Source organism: Nicotiana tabacum, chromosome 17 (genome assembly GCF_000715075.1).
Source record: "Nicotiana tabacum cultivar K326 chromosome 17, ASM71507v2, whole genome shotgun sequence".
Lineage (NCBI taxonomy): Eukaryota > Viridiplantae > Streptophyta > Magnoliopsida > Solanales > Solanaceae > Nicotiana > Nicotiana tabacum.
Window position 1 is genome coordinate 90,420,864 of NC_134096.1, and position 11,971 is coordinate 90,432,834.

At 36.4% G+C, this 11,971-nt stretch overlaps 1 protein-coding gene across 1 annotated transcript; it reads left to right on the plus strand.

Moving 5' to 3' along the window:
- Positions 1-1,951: 1,951 nt before the first annotated feature.
- Positions 1,952-11,730, plus strand: LOC107811684 (uncharacterized). Its single transcript, XM_075235699.1, has 10 exons — positions 1,952-2,108; positions 3,101-3,216; positions 3,271-3,431; positions 3,531-3,755; positions 4,193-4,452; positions 7,858-8,066; positions 9,046-9,171; positions 10,172-10,357; positions 10,993-11,130; positions 11,212-11,730. Exons 1-10 carry the CDS (start codon positions 1,952-1,954, stop codon positions 11,536-11,538), a joined length of 1,905 nt encoding a protein of 634 aa, XP_075091800.1. The 3' UTR covers positions 11,539-11,730.
- Positions 11,731-11,971: the final 241 nt, after the last annotated feature.

Consider the following 11,971-nt stretch of genomic DNA (forward strand, 5'->3'; position numbering starts at 1 on the left):
TCCTATTAACTTACTTTTTCATTATGGAAGTACTTTTTACATAGGGTGTCATAATGTGAAGATTTCATATCTGAATAACAAAGCATCCGAGGGAACCCACATTCTCTGAAGTTCACAAATTGTTTTTTCTGAAATATTGGGAATACTTCTATAATCCAAACACAGAAGGCGAAAGGGAAGCCAAGTATAGTATAACTGTCCTTCTCTTTATCTTTCTCTTTCTCATTCTCATTGTCCGAAGTGTTTTGTTTGGGCTTCAAGCAACTCTTCAATGATTTTAGTAACTTTTCATAACAAAGAGAACCCCAATTGAAAGAAGAGCAGAGTTCATCGTCATCTACGATTTTCATTACTCGTTCAGACACATTCCGATTCTTGCGCTTCCCCATCAACACAGATTCAACAAAATAAATTATTGCCAACTTCACCGCATCATCATGGCTGCCTACAAATGATGCAGTTGTACCATATGAGTGACTAGTAATAAAATGCCACAAATCACCTAACACGATTCTATCCTTTCCAGGGAAGTAGACTTTCGAAAGCCTATTCTCTCTTTTACTTAAAACTTTGAAGTCCACTGACGAAGAATATTTCAACCCAGTAATTATCTGGAATGCTTCACGTGTAAACTTCACTTCATGATCAAAAACCTTGAATATCATTGAATTCGAGTCATTGCTTACAATTTTTGAAAGCAACATACAATGAATAAGTTTACCACAAAACTTCACACCTTGTAATCGGAAAAAGTTTCCGAAAACACCATCCCTCAACTTCTTCCATTGCGTGTTTGACAAGAAACTTTTTATTGTTTCCTTATACTGAAAATCTCCTTTCCAATAGCTCATCGAATTACGTCAATTATCAAACTCGAAAACACGATCTCCTTCCATTAGCACACTACAAAGAAGGAAATAGAACGTAAACATTAGGATTATTTGAAATGTCCTTAATATTTAAACTAAAATCCAGGACCTTATGTAGATGCATTTTTAATAGAAGAACAGTAAACTAAAATTAGCTTACAAATTCTTAGGACTATTTTTCTGAAATGTCCTTAATATTTAAACTAAAAAACTAAAATCCAGGACCTAATTAGATGCATCTTTAATAGAAGCATAATTAACTAAAATTAACTTACAAATTCTTAGGACTATTTTTCTGAAATGTCCTTAATATTTAAACTAAAAAACTAAAATCCAGGACCTAATTAGATGCATCTTTAATAGAAACACAGTTAACTAAAATTCCTAAACACAGTTAGCTTATAAATTCTTAGGACTATTTTTCTGAAATGTCCTTACATAATCACGATATTGATTGAACCACAAACACATTTCAATACCAAAAGGTTCTCAATAACTTTCTCACAAAAATCCGCTCCTTATTCCTCAGCGAATCAAGTTATAATCATTATTTTGGACATTTCACACATACTTGATGACAAACACAACATTGATCACGATTAGAGATATACAAAAAGAAAAATGCATAAAAGCAAAATCGAAAACATACCGGTTAGCTGGTTCGCTGCAAAGAAGATGACAAAGGAGAAATAGATTAAGTTGGATAAAGTATACACAGAGAATTGATATGGGCTGGGCAGGAACAAAATCTCAGAAAGAGTTGCATGGAGGAACGATATTGAGGGAGTGAGATTTTGCCTCTGAAATTTTGACTCTGAACTTAAATCGAGAGAAGCGTATAAATGAGGGTTTGAGAATAAAAGAAATAGAAGAAAGGGTAAAAATGTATTTTCGTATTAATTTTAATAGAGTAGTGAATATTTTTGTTCAGTATTAAAATTGGTGGACTTCTTCAGCTGCTTCCTCTTCGCTCAGAGCTATGGCGGCAGTTTTAAAGCTTCAAACTTTTCATTCTTTCCAACCGTAACCGCTTTTCTTATAGTCAGAGACTAACCAGTTTTTTTCTGATTCCCTGATTTGGAATGTCTTATGCTGCATGGTTCCGAGCTGCACGGAAAATCCACTATAGCTTTAGTATCCTCTCCAGAGTAAATTCTACTGCCTCAGCTTCAGTATTCCACAAAAAAAGCATCTGCAATGAGATTATTGGTAATCTTTTGTTTGTGCCTATTGATTTTGGTACTTTAAGCATATGTTTCAAAGTAAATACTACTCACTCTGTTCCACTTTATGTGATGTAATTACTATTTGGAGAGTCAAAAGAAGGTTTTCTTTGATCGCTTTCTTGCAATTTTTTTTAAATATTTTGAATTGCTAACTATTGTGTCTAAAAAATAGTCAACGTGGACCTCGTACTCGAAACTACATCACATAAAGTGAAACAGAGGGAGTAGTATACTGAACGAGTAGAAACTTTAGGCTGAGTTAGAGGTGGCAAAATGGTTAAAAGGAAACAGTTATCCACCCATATTATCCATTAAAAAATGGATTGGATAATGAACTTTTTAAAAACTGGTCGAATATGGATAAGAACCATATTATTCACTTAAAAAATGGTTAACCAAATGGATAACTAATGTGTTTAACTTTTACATTTGTAAAGCCTCAAATTGGAGGTTCCTCAAATTTGAGAGACTAGGAATTCTCTCATAAGTGATCATATTCAAGAAGTTATGAATAATATGTATATCCATATTATCCGCCGGATAGCCCGTTTTTTATCCGTTTCAAATACGGATCGGGTCGGATAATTTATCTGTTTTTTGAATTACCCGTTTTCGACCCGCTCATATCCGACCGATCCGACCCGCCCGTTTGCCACCCCTAGGCTGAGCCTAGGAATCTTTTCTTATAGTCGGAGATGGCCAGCCTAGTATTCTGCTTCCCTCCTTTTCAACTAAGAGATTACATATAGTGTTAGAAGCCAACCAGCACAACCAGCACAGGAGGCCAAACATTCATTCTGCTAGAATGTTAATTTGTTGTGTACTGAAATAAAATGGAACTTAAGTGGATTAATATAGCCCACCACAACTATTTTGGGATGGATGTGTACTAGTTATATTGTTGTTTTTCTAATTTTGCTTATGTAATGCTTTTATTAGGCTTTGATAGATTTTGTGTATTAAAGTTGATACTCATCATAATCAGGTGCTACTTTTCTGTTTTAGGATTTCCATCAACGAAGATTGGTGGTGGAACTCCAGTTTCAGTATCAAAACATTATTTCTTTCAGAACATTGCGAAATTCTGCACTCTGTTAGGTCAAGAGAGGGCAGATGATGAAGTATTAGATAACGTTGCTTCAGATGGTGATGATGCTTGTGACAATGTACCATAGGACTTCAATATTAAAGCTGCTGCTGGTCAAACTGATGGTCGACCGCAAGCTAAACATCCCACTGAAGACTTGGTTGATTTTACATGGATTCATATTAACAAGCTGCCAACGGTTGTAATCATAGGACGACCTAATGTAGGGAAGTCAGCATTGTTTTACCGGTAAGTACAGCAAAGAAGATTTGAATTTGATTTGTAATCAAGTGCAAGGGAACCCTTCAGTCATCGTTATGTAATCATTAATTTGCTTTTGATTTGTAGTTTGATACGAAGGAGGGAGGCCCTTGTATACAACACTCCAACTGACCATGTTACCTGGGACATACGAGAAGGTGTTGCAAAATTGGGTGATTTAAGGTTTAAGGTGTTGGATTCTGCTGGCTTAGAAGCAGAGGCTTCTTCTGGTTCTGTTCTCCGTAGAACTGCAGAAATGACTGGAAATGTGCTGTCAAGATCTCAATTTGCACTCTTCTTAGTTGATGCAAGGTTGAATTGGAAAAGAATTTTACCATATGAAAATACAAAATCTTGGTTTCTTCAATATTATCTTTTCTCTTCTCTGTTGATTATCAGATAGACAGTTATGGTAACTCTTTTTTTCTTTTCCAATAAATTACTTATAAAGAAGAAAAAATATAGAATTTTTCGAAGAATAGGACAACGAATATGCAAATCTTCCAAGAAATTTAACGTCATTCATTGTTCTAAAAGTCCATGCGTTGGCTGCAATAGATGAGATTCCTTATTGTCTAATAGAAAAAGGATGAAAATTCTGCTGAAAAGGTATTTGCTAAAGTAAAGCATAATTAATCACATAATCACACGCCTCAAAGCTGGTAGCTTGTGAAACTTAAACTTTGCATACTGTATTACTAAATTCTTTCTGGATGCAAACATTAACTATCCTTCTGTATCGTGACTAGAGATGGACTGCAGCTTATGGATTTGGATGTTGGAAAGTGGTTGAGGAAGAATGCACCTGGAATGAAGACTATTGTGGTGATGAATAAAGCTGAATCGCTAGATGACTATGACGGTTCTCTTGCAGCTGTTGTCGGTGAATCTTATATCTTAGGATTTGGCGATCCCGTTGCTTTTTCTGCTGAAACTGGACTGGGCATGGCTGAACTTCATGAAACTCTTCGACCATTACTTGAAGAATATGTGCTCCAAAACGTAAATGGTAAGAAACTCATGCCCAGAGAGAATTTTTGTGCTTGGTAATTATCCTCCTTTATCTGAATCTTCTTGTCCTTTTCAAGGTTTTATTTCAGAGGAGGAATTTTTTCCTCGTAAATGTCTTGATCATCTACCTCTTTATCTCCCTATGCTTGCCAGTGAGTCTGCATTCTCTAGTGACATGGAATCGCATCTTCATTTGGCTTCTTCAAATGTTACCTTTGTCTGTTTTGAGATTAGTTTGCTTTTGCATGGTCAAATTGAATATTAATCTCAGCATCCTTGCTAAAGGTATCTCTATCAATATTATGAGTGCATGGATCTGGTTGCTGTTATGATTTGTGTGGATTGTTGAAAACAGCTCAATATGGCTAGTAACTTCTAGAACCATGTTACTGATGTAGTTTAGTAACATCATGAATATGTGATACTCAACCCTAAAGCATTACTCCTATGATCATTTAATTGCTCAGTTGAAGTTTAGTGTACTGTGCAGAAAGAAGATAATATTTTTAGGTTGGTACAAATACAATAAACAACTTCAGCTACTTAAGTGAAACTGCAGAGATGCATGTCATTTTGGATTTGTTCTCAAAAGATTAAACAAACAGTATTAGAAGCTACGTAAGTGAGACTGGAAGCTAATTTTCTCTCTTTTAGCTAAGTTATATATCTCTTTTGTCCGCATAGAGGATGTAAAATGTGGCCTTATTTTTAGTTTTTTTATTTGTTAGCCTTGTTGGCACATTTGGAGCCTTTTATTTAAGGCCTTGTTGGCCAAATAATGGCCTTGTATTTTGAGAGGATGTGGCCAATTGTTGGACAAGCATTTCTTTCTTCTCTTCCTATATAATGAGGACTCTCTACTCATTTGAAAACACACCAACAAGACTTGAGTCTTCATTTCTTGTTTCTTCCTTTATTAAGAGTGTTTTGTATGAGAGTTAGTGTTGAGAAACACTTGTGTGAACCATTTCTTTGGAGTGATCTTATGAGGTTATTCTCTTAGGATATTTGGAATTAATTAGAGTGTTTACTCTAATTTTGTACGCTCTTTTGTACTCTTATTGTTATAGTAAATTGCTCCTCTCCGCTTGTGAACGTAGGTCACTTTGACCGAACCGCGTTAAATTTGTGTCTTCTTTATCTACTTTAATTGTCGTTGTTATCAACTTCCATTGTCTTTGTTATTGCCATTATATCGTTGTTTGGCTATATTCCGCACTACCTGGGTTCTCGATCCTAACAAATTGGTATCAGAGCCGGATCTAACCGGGTTAGTTTCAATAGCCAAAATGACTCTAACAAATACCTATGTTGAGAAATTTGATCGAAGTGCAAACTTCGGAATGTGGCAATTAAAGATGGAAGCTATCCTAATTCAGGATGGCTTAGACTTGGCGTTACAAGGAAAGGAGAAGAAGCCGGATAAAATGACGGATGAGGAGTTTGCAGTCATAGACAAAAGGGCAAAAGCAGGTATCATTTTAAATCTGTCAAATGAGGTTTTACGTGAAGTTTCTGTAGAAACCACAGCCAAAAGCATGTGGGAAAAATTGAAAACCTTATATATGAAGAGGACGGTGAAAAATAGATTTTACCTAAAGTAGAAGCTTTATACAATTCGTATGGGTGAAGGTACCTGTATTCTCTCTCATCTTGACACCTTTGATTCCATTCTTATGGATTTGAGTAATATAGATGCTGAAATTAAAGATGAGGATCAAGCCGTGTTACTGTTTTGTTCTCTACCCCCATCTTTTAAGCATATAAGAGATACTATGCTTTATGCAAAGGATAATATCTCTTATAAGGATATTAAATCTATCTTTAAATCAAAAGAACAGATAGATAGTGATATTACTGGGGAAGCTAGTGGAACTCAAACGGAAGTTGGCTTGTTTGTTAGAGGCAAATCCGACTCCATATCCAGATACAATAATTTACAGTGTCGCTATTGTCATAAGAAAGGTCACAATATCTCTGAATGCTATAAACTGAAAAATAAAGAAAAACATAAAGAAAGAATAAATGAGCACAAAAATACTGACACCGCCGAAGCTAGTGTAGCAACTGATGAGATTGAGGGAACTATATTTTTAGCATCTGAAACTAGTTTCAGATTAGACAATGAGTGGATTTTAGATTCCGGTTGTTCATATCATATGTGTCCTAGCAGGGACTTGTTTTCTACATATGATTCAGTTGCAGGTGGAGTTGTCCAACTGGGTAACAATGTTACTTGCAACGTTATTGGCAAAGGTACAATTCGGTTCAGAATGCACGATGATGTGGTGAGAACTCTCACCGATGTTAGATATTCACTAGTGAAGGTGGAGTTTTAAAAGTTTTTCAAGATGCTCTTGTGATCATGAAAGCACACAGATCTGGTTCGTTGTATACTTTATTGGGCTCCACTGTTAAAGGCCCTACTGCAGTTTCGGTATCAGACAACTTGTCTGATTTTGATGGCATTAAATTTTGACATATGTCCATTGGGGCTTTTGCGGAGAAGGTGAAGCAAATTTACTATATCAGCCAAAATTAGGCCAAGGTGGAGATTTGTAAAATGTGGCCTTATTTTTAGGTTTTTTATTTGTTAGCTTTGTTGGCACATTTGAAACCTTTTATTTAAGGCCTTGTTGGCCAAATAAATGGCCTTGTATTTTGAGAGGATGTGGCCAATTGTTGGACAAGCATTTCTTTCTTCTCTTCCTATATAATGAGGACTCTCTACTCATTTGAAAACACACCAACAAGACTTGTCTTCAATTCTTGTTTCTTCCTTTCTTCCTTTATTAAGAGTGTTTTGTATGAGAGTTAGTGTTGGGAAGCACTTGTGTGAACCCTTTCTTTGGAGTGATCTTGTGAGGTTATTCTCTTAGGGTATTTGGGATTAATTAGAGTGTTTACTCTAATTTTGTACTCTCTTTTGTACTCTTATTGTTATAGTAAATTGCTCTTCTCCGCTTGCGGACGTAGGTCACTTTGACCGAACCACGTTAAATTTGTGTCTTCTTTATCTACTTTATTGTCGTTGTTATCAACTTCCATTGTCTTTGTTATTGCCATTATACCGTTGTTTGGCTATATTCCGCACTACCCGGGTTCTCGATCCTAACAGAGGAGATAGGATGGGAAGTGGAGAATGATATGAGAAACACTTCTATTTGGTTAATCTCACTATGCTTTGCTTACTGCAAATGGAGTATATCTTAAATGAAGTGATGTATCTTCTAGAAAATATTCCTTAATGTGATTATACAGTGACCTGTCACATGTCAAGAGATATACCTACAATTGCAGAGGTACAAAGGCAGCATTCTTTTGTAGAAGTGTTTCTTTTTTCCTGCAGAGCTTATCAACTTAGCTTCTGATCTTTTCTGCTATTCTACATGTAATCTTTCAGATGATGAGAGCCAGGAGGATGACTCCTCTGAGGATATGGAGTGTAAATTGCCATTGCAGTTGGCAATTGTCGGGCGGCCCAATGTTGGAAAGTCAACCTTGTTGAACACAATATTGCAAGAAGATCGTGTTTTGGTTGGCCCCGAGGCTGGTTTGACTAGAGATTCCATTCGCGCTGAATTTGAGTATGAAGGAAGAACCATTTATTTGGTAAATATCTGTAACTCTGAAGCAAATATTGTCCGTCACTAGGTCAATTCAAGTTTGGCTAAAATATTTCTTTTGAAGAGTACTCTTGTAGATGTAAAACTCATTAGCATGACCTTCTTCAGCTTCATTGTAATGATTGCACTCAAAGAGATCACATTAAAAAAAGTAATCTTTTTTTTTATTCCTTAAAATTTTTAACCTTATTATTCCTTTTATTTTTCCTCTTTTTTTTTTCTACAAACAATATCATATTCTCCCCCACCCCAACCCCACCCCACCCCAAACCCAAACCATAATTGTCTCACAAATTCAACCATGAAAAAAGAAGCAAAATTTATAGGCAAGGCCAACATCAGTAGACCTACATAGTAGATGAGCAAGATTTAAGTTCATATCGAAACTAAAAACCTGCAGCATTCTCAACAAGAATCCTCATTTGCTTCTTGACTAGAGCAGCAAGGTTACAGCCTTCTTCCTCTCCTACCACCCTTTCTGCAAGTGCTATCAGTACGAATTGGAGTCACATCCTCTATATGACCAATTTTCATTCCTAGACCCCTAGTGGGTAAGAGCCCTAAGAGCATACTGAGCAACAGGTCCAGGTGTTTTAGTCTTGTTTGCATCTCTGAGAAACATCTTATGCAGCAAGCTTAGCTGCATATGGGGAAGATTCATCCCTATCGGCTTTGACTTTCATACCAATACGAACCATTGTTTCGACAAATAAGTGACATAAAAGTGTCATTGAATGACGCAAAACAATGTTGTCAAAGGTTCATTTAAGACGTGCTTTAGCCCTAAATCTCACAAAAGCTCAGGAAGGGGGCTTCGCTTAGCTTAAGTTGTGCTTCAAACTTCAGTATAGGCATGGCACTAAGACATATGCCTTATTGCCCATGAGTTCTTTTTTGAATAGAGGCTCCTTGATTTCTGTATTTGCATGATAGGTTCTGATGTTGAGAGGGTTTAATTGTCTCAGGTTGGCACAGCAGGTTGGTTGGAAAGGACAAAACAGGACAAGGGCCCAGCATCTTTAAGTATTATGCAATCAAGGAAGCACCTTATGAGAGCACATATAGTTGCTTTGGTCCTCGATGCAGAAGAGGTTTGCTAATTGTGATGATCAATCTTTTTGGTTTTAGATTCATGAATTTGGCCCACTTAATGAATTTGCTGTGTGATAAACGATTAAAATTGCAATTCTAATAAATTGGCTTAGATGCACCTAACAGTGTGACATATTTGTCGGTGAAATGGGTGAAAACCATGGAGCCCAGGGTTCAAATCCCAATAGAAACAAAAAATGCTAGGTGAATTCTTTCTTCCCATCTTCCTAAGCCTTGGTGCGTAGAGTTACGGTACCTATGCTAATGGGAGATAGCGGGTACCCAATGGAATAGTCAATGTTGAGCGCAAGCTGGCCCAGATATAACCATTATAAAAAATATTTAAACAAATAAAGTGGCCTCGATCTATGAGTATTTGCAACCTTATTTTTCGGCAATGAAGGTTAGTCCATTTCATTGTCTTTGCTGATGCAGTGTTTGTTTCAGTTAGTTTTAATGTGGAAAACATTACTGTGCTTTAGCTGTTACTAGAAATTCTGTGAACCATAATCTTCTTCTCTGTCTTCTTTCTGAGAACTGGACAACATTTTAACTTTTGTATCTCTTGCTTGAATAAGAATGACGGAAAAGGCACCCAAAAGTGTGGCCTAGTAGTCACAAAGGGATAGTGAAGAGCTGTTGGTTCTAGTTTAAACAGTGTCATGAAGGAATGACTTGCATCAATGTTTCATATATATAACATCCGATTGGTGGAAACAACCTAGAATATTGGCTGAAAATTGTAACCCACACCTATAATATAGGAGATGTATCAAATGCAATGCAACATATAGCTCTATGCCTGCTAATGGACTGACAATTCAACGGGATTTGTGTAGTTGCTGCTCTACCTGAGTCATGAATAATCTGCAAAAGTTTTCCTTGTTTTTTCCCCTCTAATACTATTGTGGTATAAGTAATTTCTATTTCTGTGTTTCACGCATCTTTTTTTCTAACTGCCATGCAACTATTCTATATTTTTTCCTTTATAATGATTAGATTGCAAAAGCTAGGTGGAGCATAAAGCATGTTGAAGTAGTTTTAGCGAGGCGAGCAGTAGAGGAAGGACGTGGTCTGGTTGTGATTGTAAATAAGATGGATCTTCTGAGAGGGGAAGAAAATTCCAAATTGTACAAACGCGTAATTGAAGTTGTACCCGCAGAAATTCAGACAGTTATACCACAGGTTTGTCAGTGTGGAAAACTATAATCTGTTGTTGCAGTTATCCTACTGTTTATTTCAATGTTTCTCATGCATCTACCTTTGGAGGAGCTTGTCCACCATTCCATAATACAAGTGAATTCGTGGCATTTCTATGTCCCTAATATGTAAGAATTTTTTTTATAGGAGGATATCACTTCTATGGTAGTCAGTGATTATCTCAAGACATTTAGGAATGGGGGATTTCTTGTGATTGTATAAGCAGACTATGTAAGGAAACATGTGTAGACAAGTAACCACGGGATTAATCTTTATCAGTTCCTTCTCTTTCTTTCTTAAAAAGAAATAATGCAGAATCGGAATTTACTATACTTAATCTTGTATTACCACTTGATTGATGAGTATGCTATTCAAGGACAACTTCAGTTTCTCCTTGAACAAAAATTCTTATTAAAAGAACAAATTTTATGCACTGATAACAATGTAGTTACTCTAGCTGATAATTGGGACATATAATTTTGTACTGTATGTCTTATGTTTCCTTTTCCTATCTTTTGATGCATGTTATCACTTTAAAAATAGGTAGATGACCTTCGGGAGAATACTTTGTTAATTTCAGTTGTAGAATTTGATTCATCATTAAAGCAATTTATTTGCAGGTAACAGGAATACCTGTTGTATTTGTTTCAGCACTAGAAGGAAAGGGTCGGATAGCTGTCATGCGTCAGGTTGTTGAAACATACGAAAAATGGTGTTTGAGATCGCCAACAGCTTGTCTTAACCGTTGGCTACGCAAGGTATACAGTTTCCCTAAATGTGTCACACCAGGCCAAGTTATGTTTTTGGGTAAATAAATGTTGATTGACAATGTGTGGCAGGTCATGAGCAGACATTCTTGGAAAGACCAGGCGGCTCAACCCAAGATCAAGTATTTCACTCAGGTGAAAGCTAGACCACCGACTTTTATTGCATTTATGAGCGGAAAAACCCAGCTCTCAGAGACAGATTTGAGGTTCCTAACTAGATCTTTGAAGGAAGACTTTGATTTGGGTGGGATACCAGTCCGGATATTGCAACGAACAGTTGAAAGAAATGGTAGGACTAAAACCAGCAGCAAGAACGAGCAATCAACTAATAGAGCGGTGGAAAGGGTGGTCTCTGACAAAAGAACCATCCTTGCTGTAGAAAACAGTATTACCAGTTGAATTATCCAAACTTTAGCTTATCAATGATCATAACTTAATTTGGAGGAAGATAGAAATAGAGTATATTTGGTCTTTGCAAAAGTAGGTGTCCATCTATTTGGGTTGGGTGTGTTATTCCCGGTCAATATTGCTGTATTTGTAAATATTAATTCTGCAAAATATAAGTTAACGTAATGAAACAATAATAATAAATTCGAGCCCACTGAATTCACAGTGTTTCCTTAAGGAATTTAATCCCCTCCTAGTACCCAAGGTAATGGATTATTTCCTCCCAGGATAGAACGAATAACACACTGGTGTAGCGGTACTTCAAACCCCAGTGTTTCGGCGAACACAAAGTTCGGTAGCAAATCACACTTACAGTTGCTTTGTTTGAAGTTAAAAAACAATGCAGAACGAAGGAGTATATACTCAGAAAAACGTATGGAAGTTC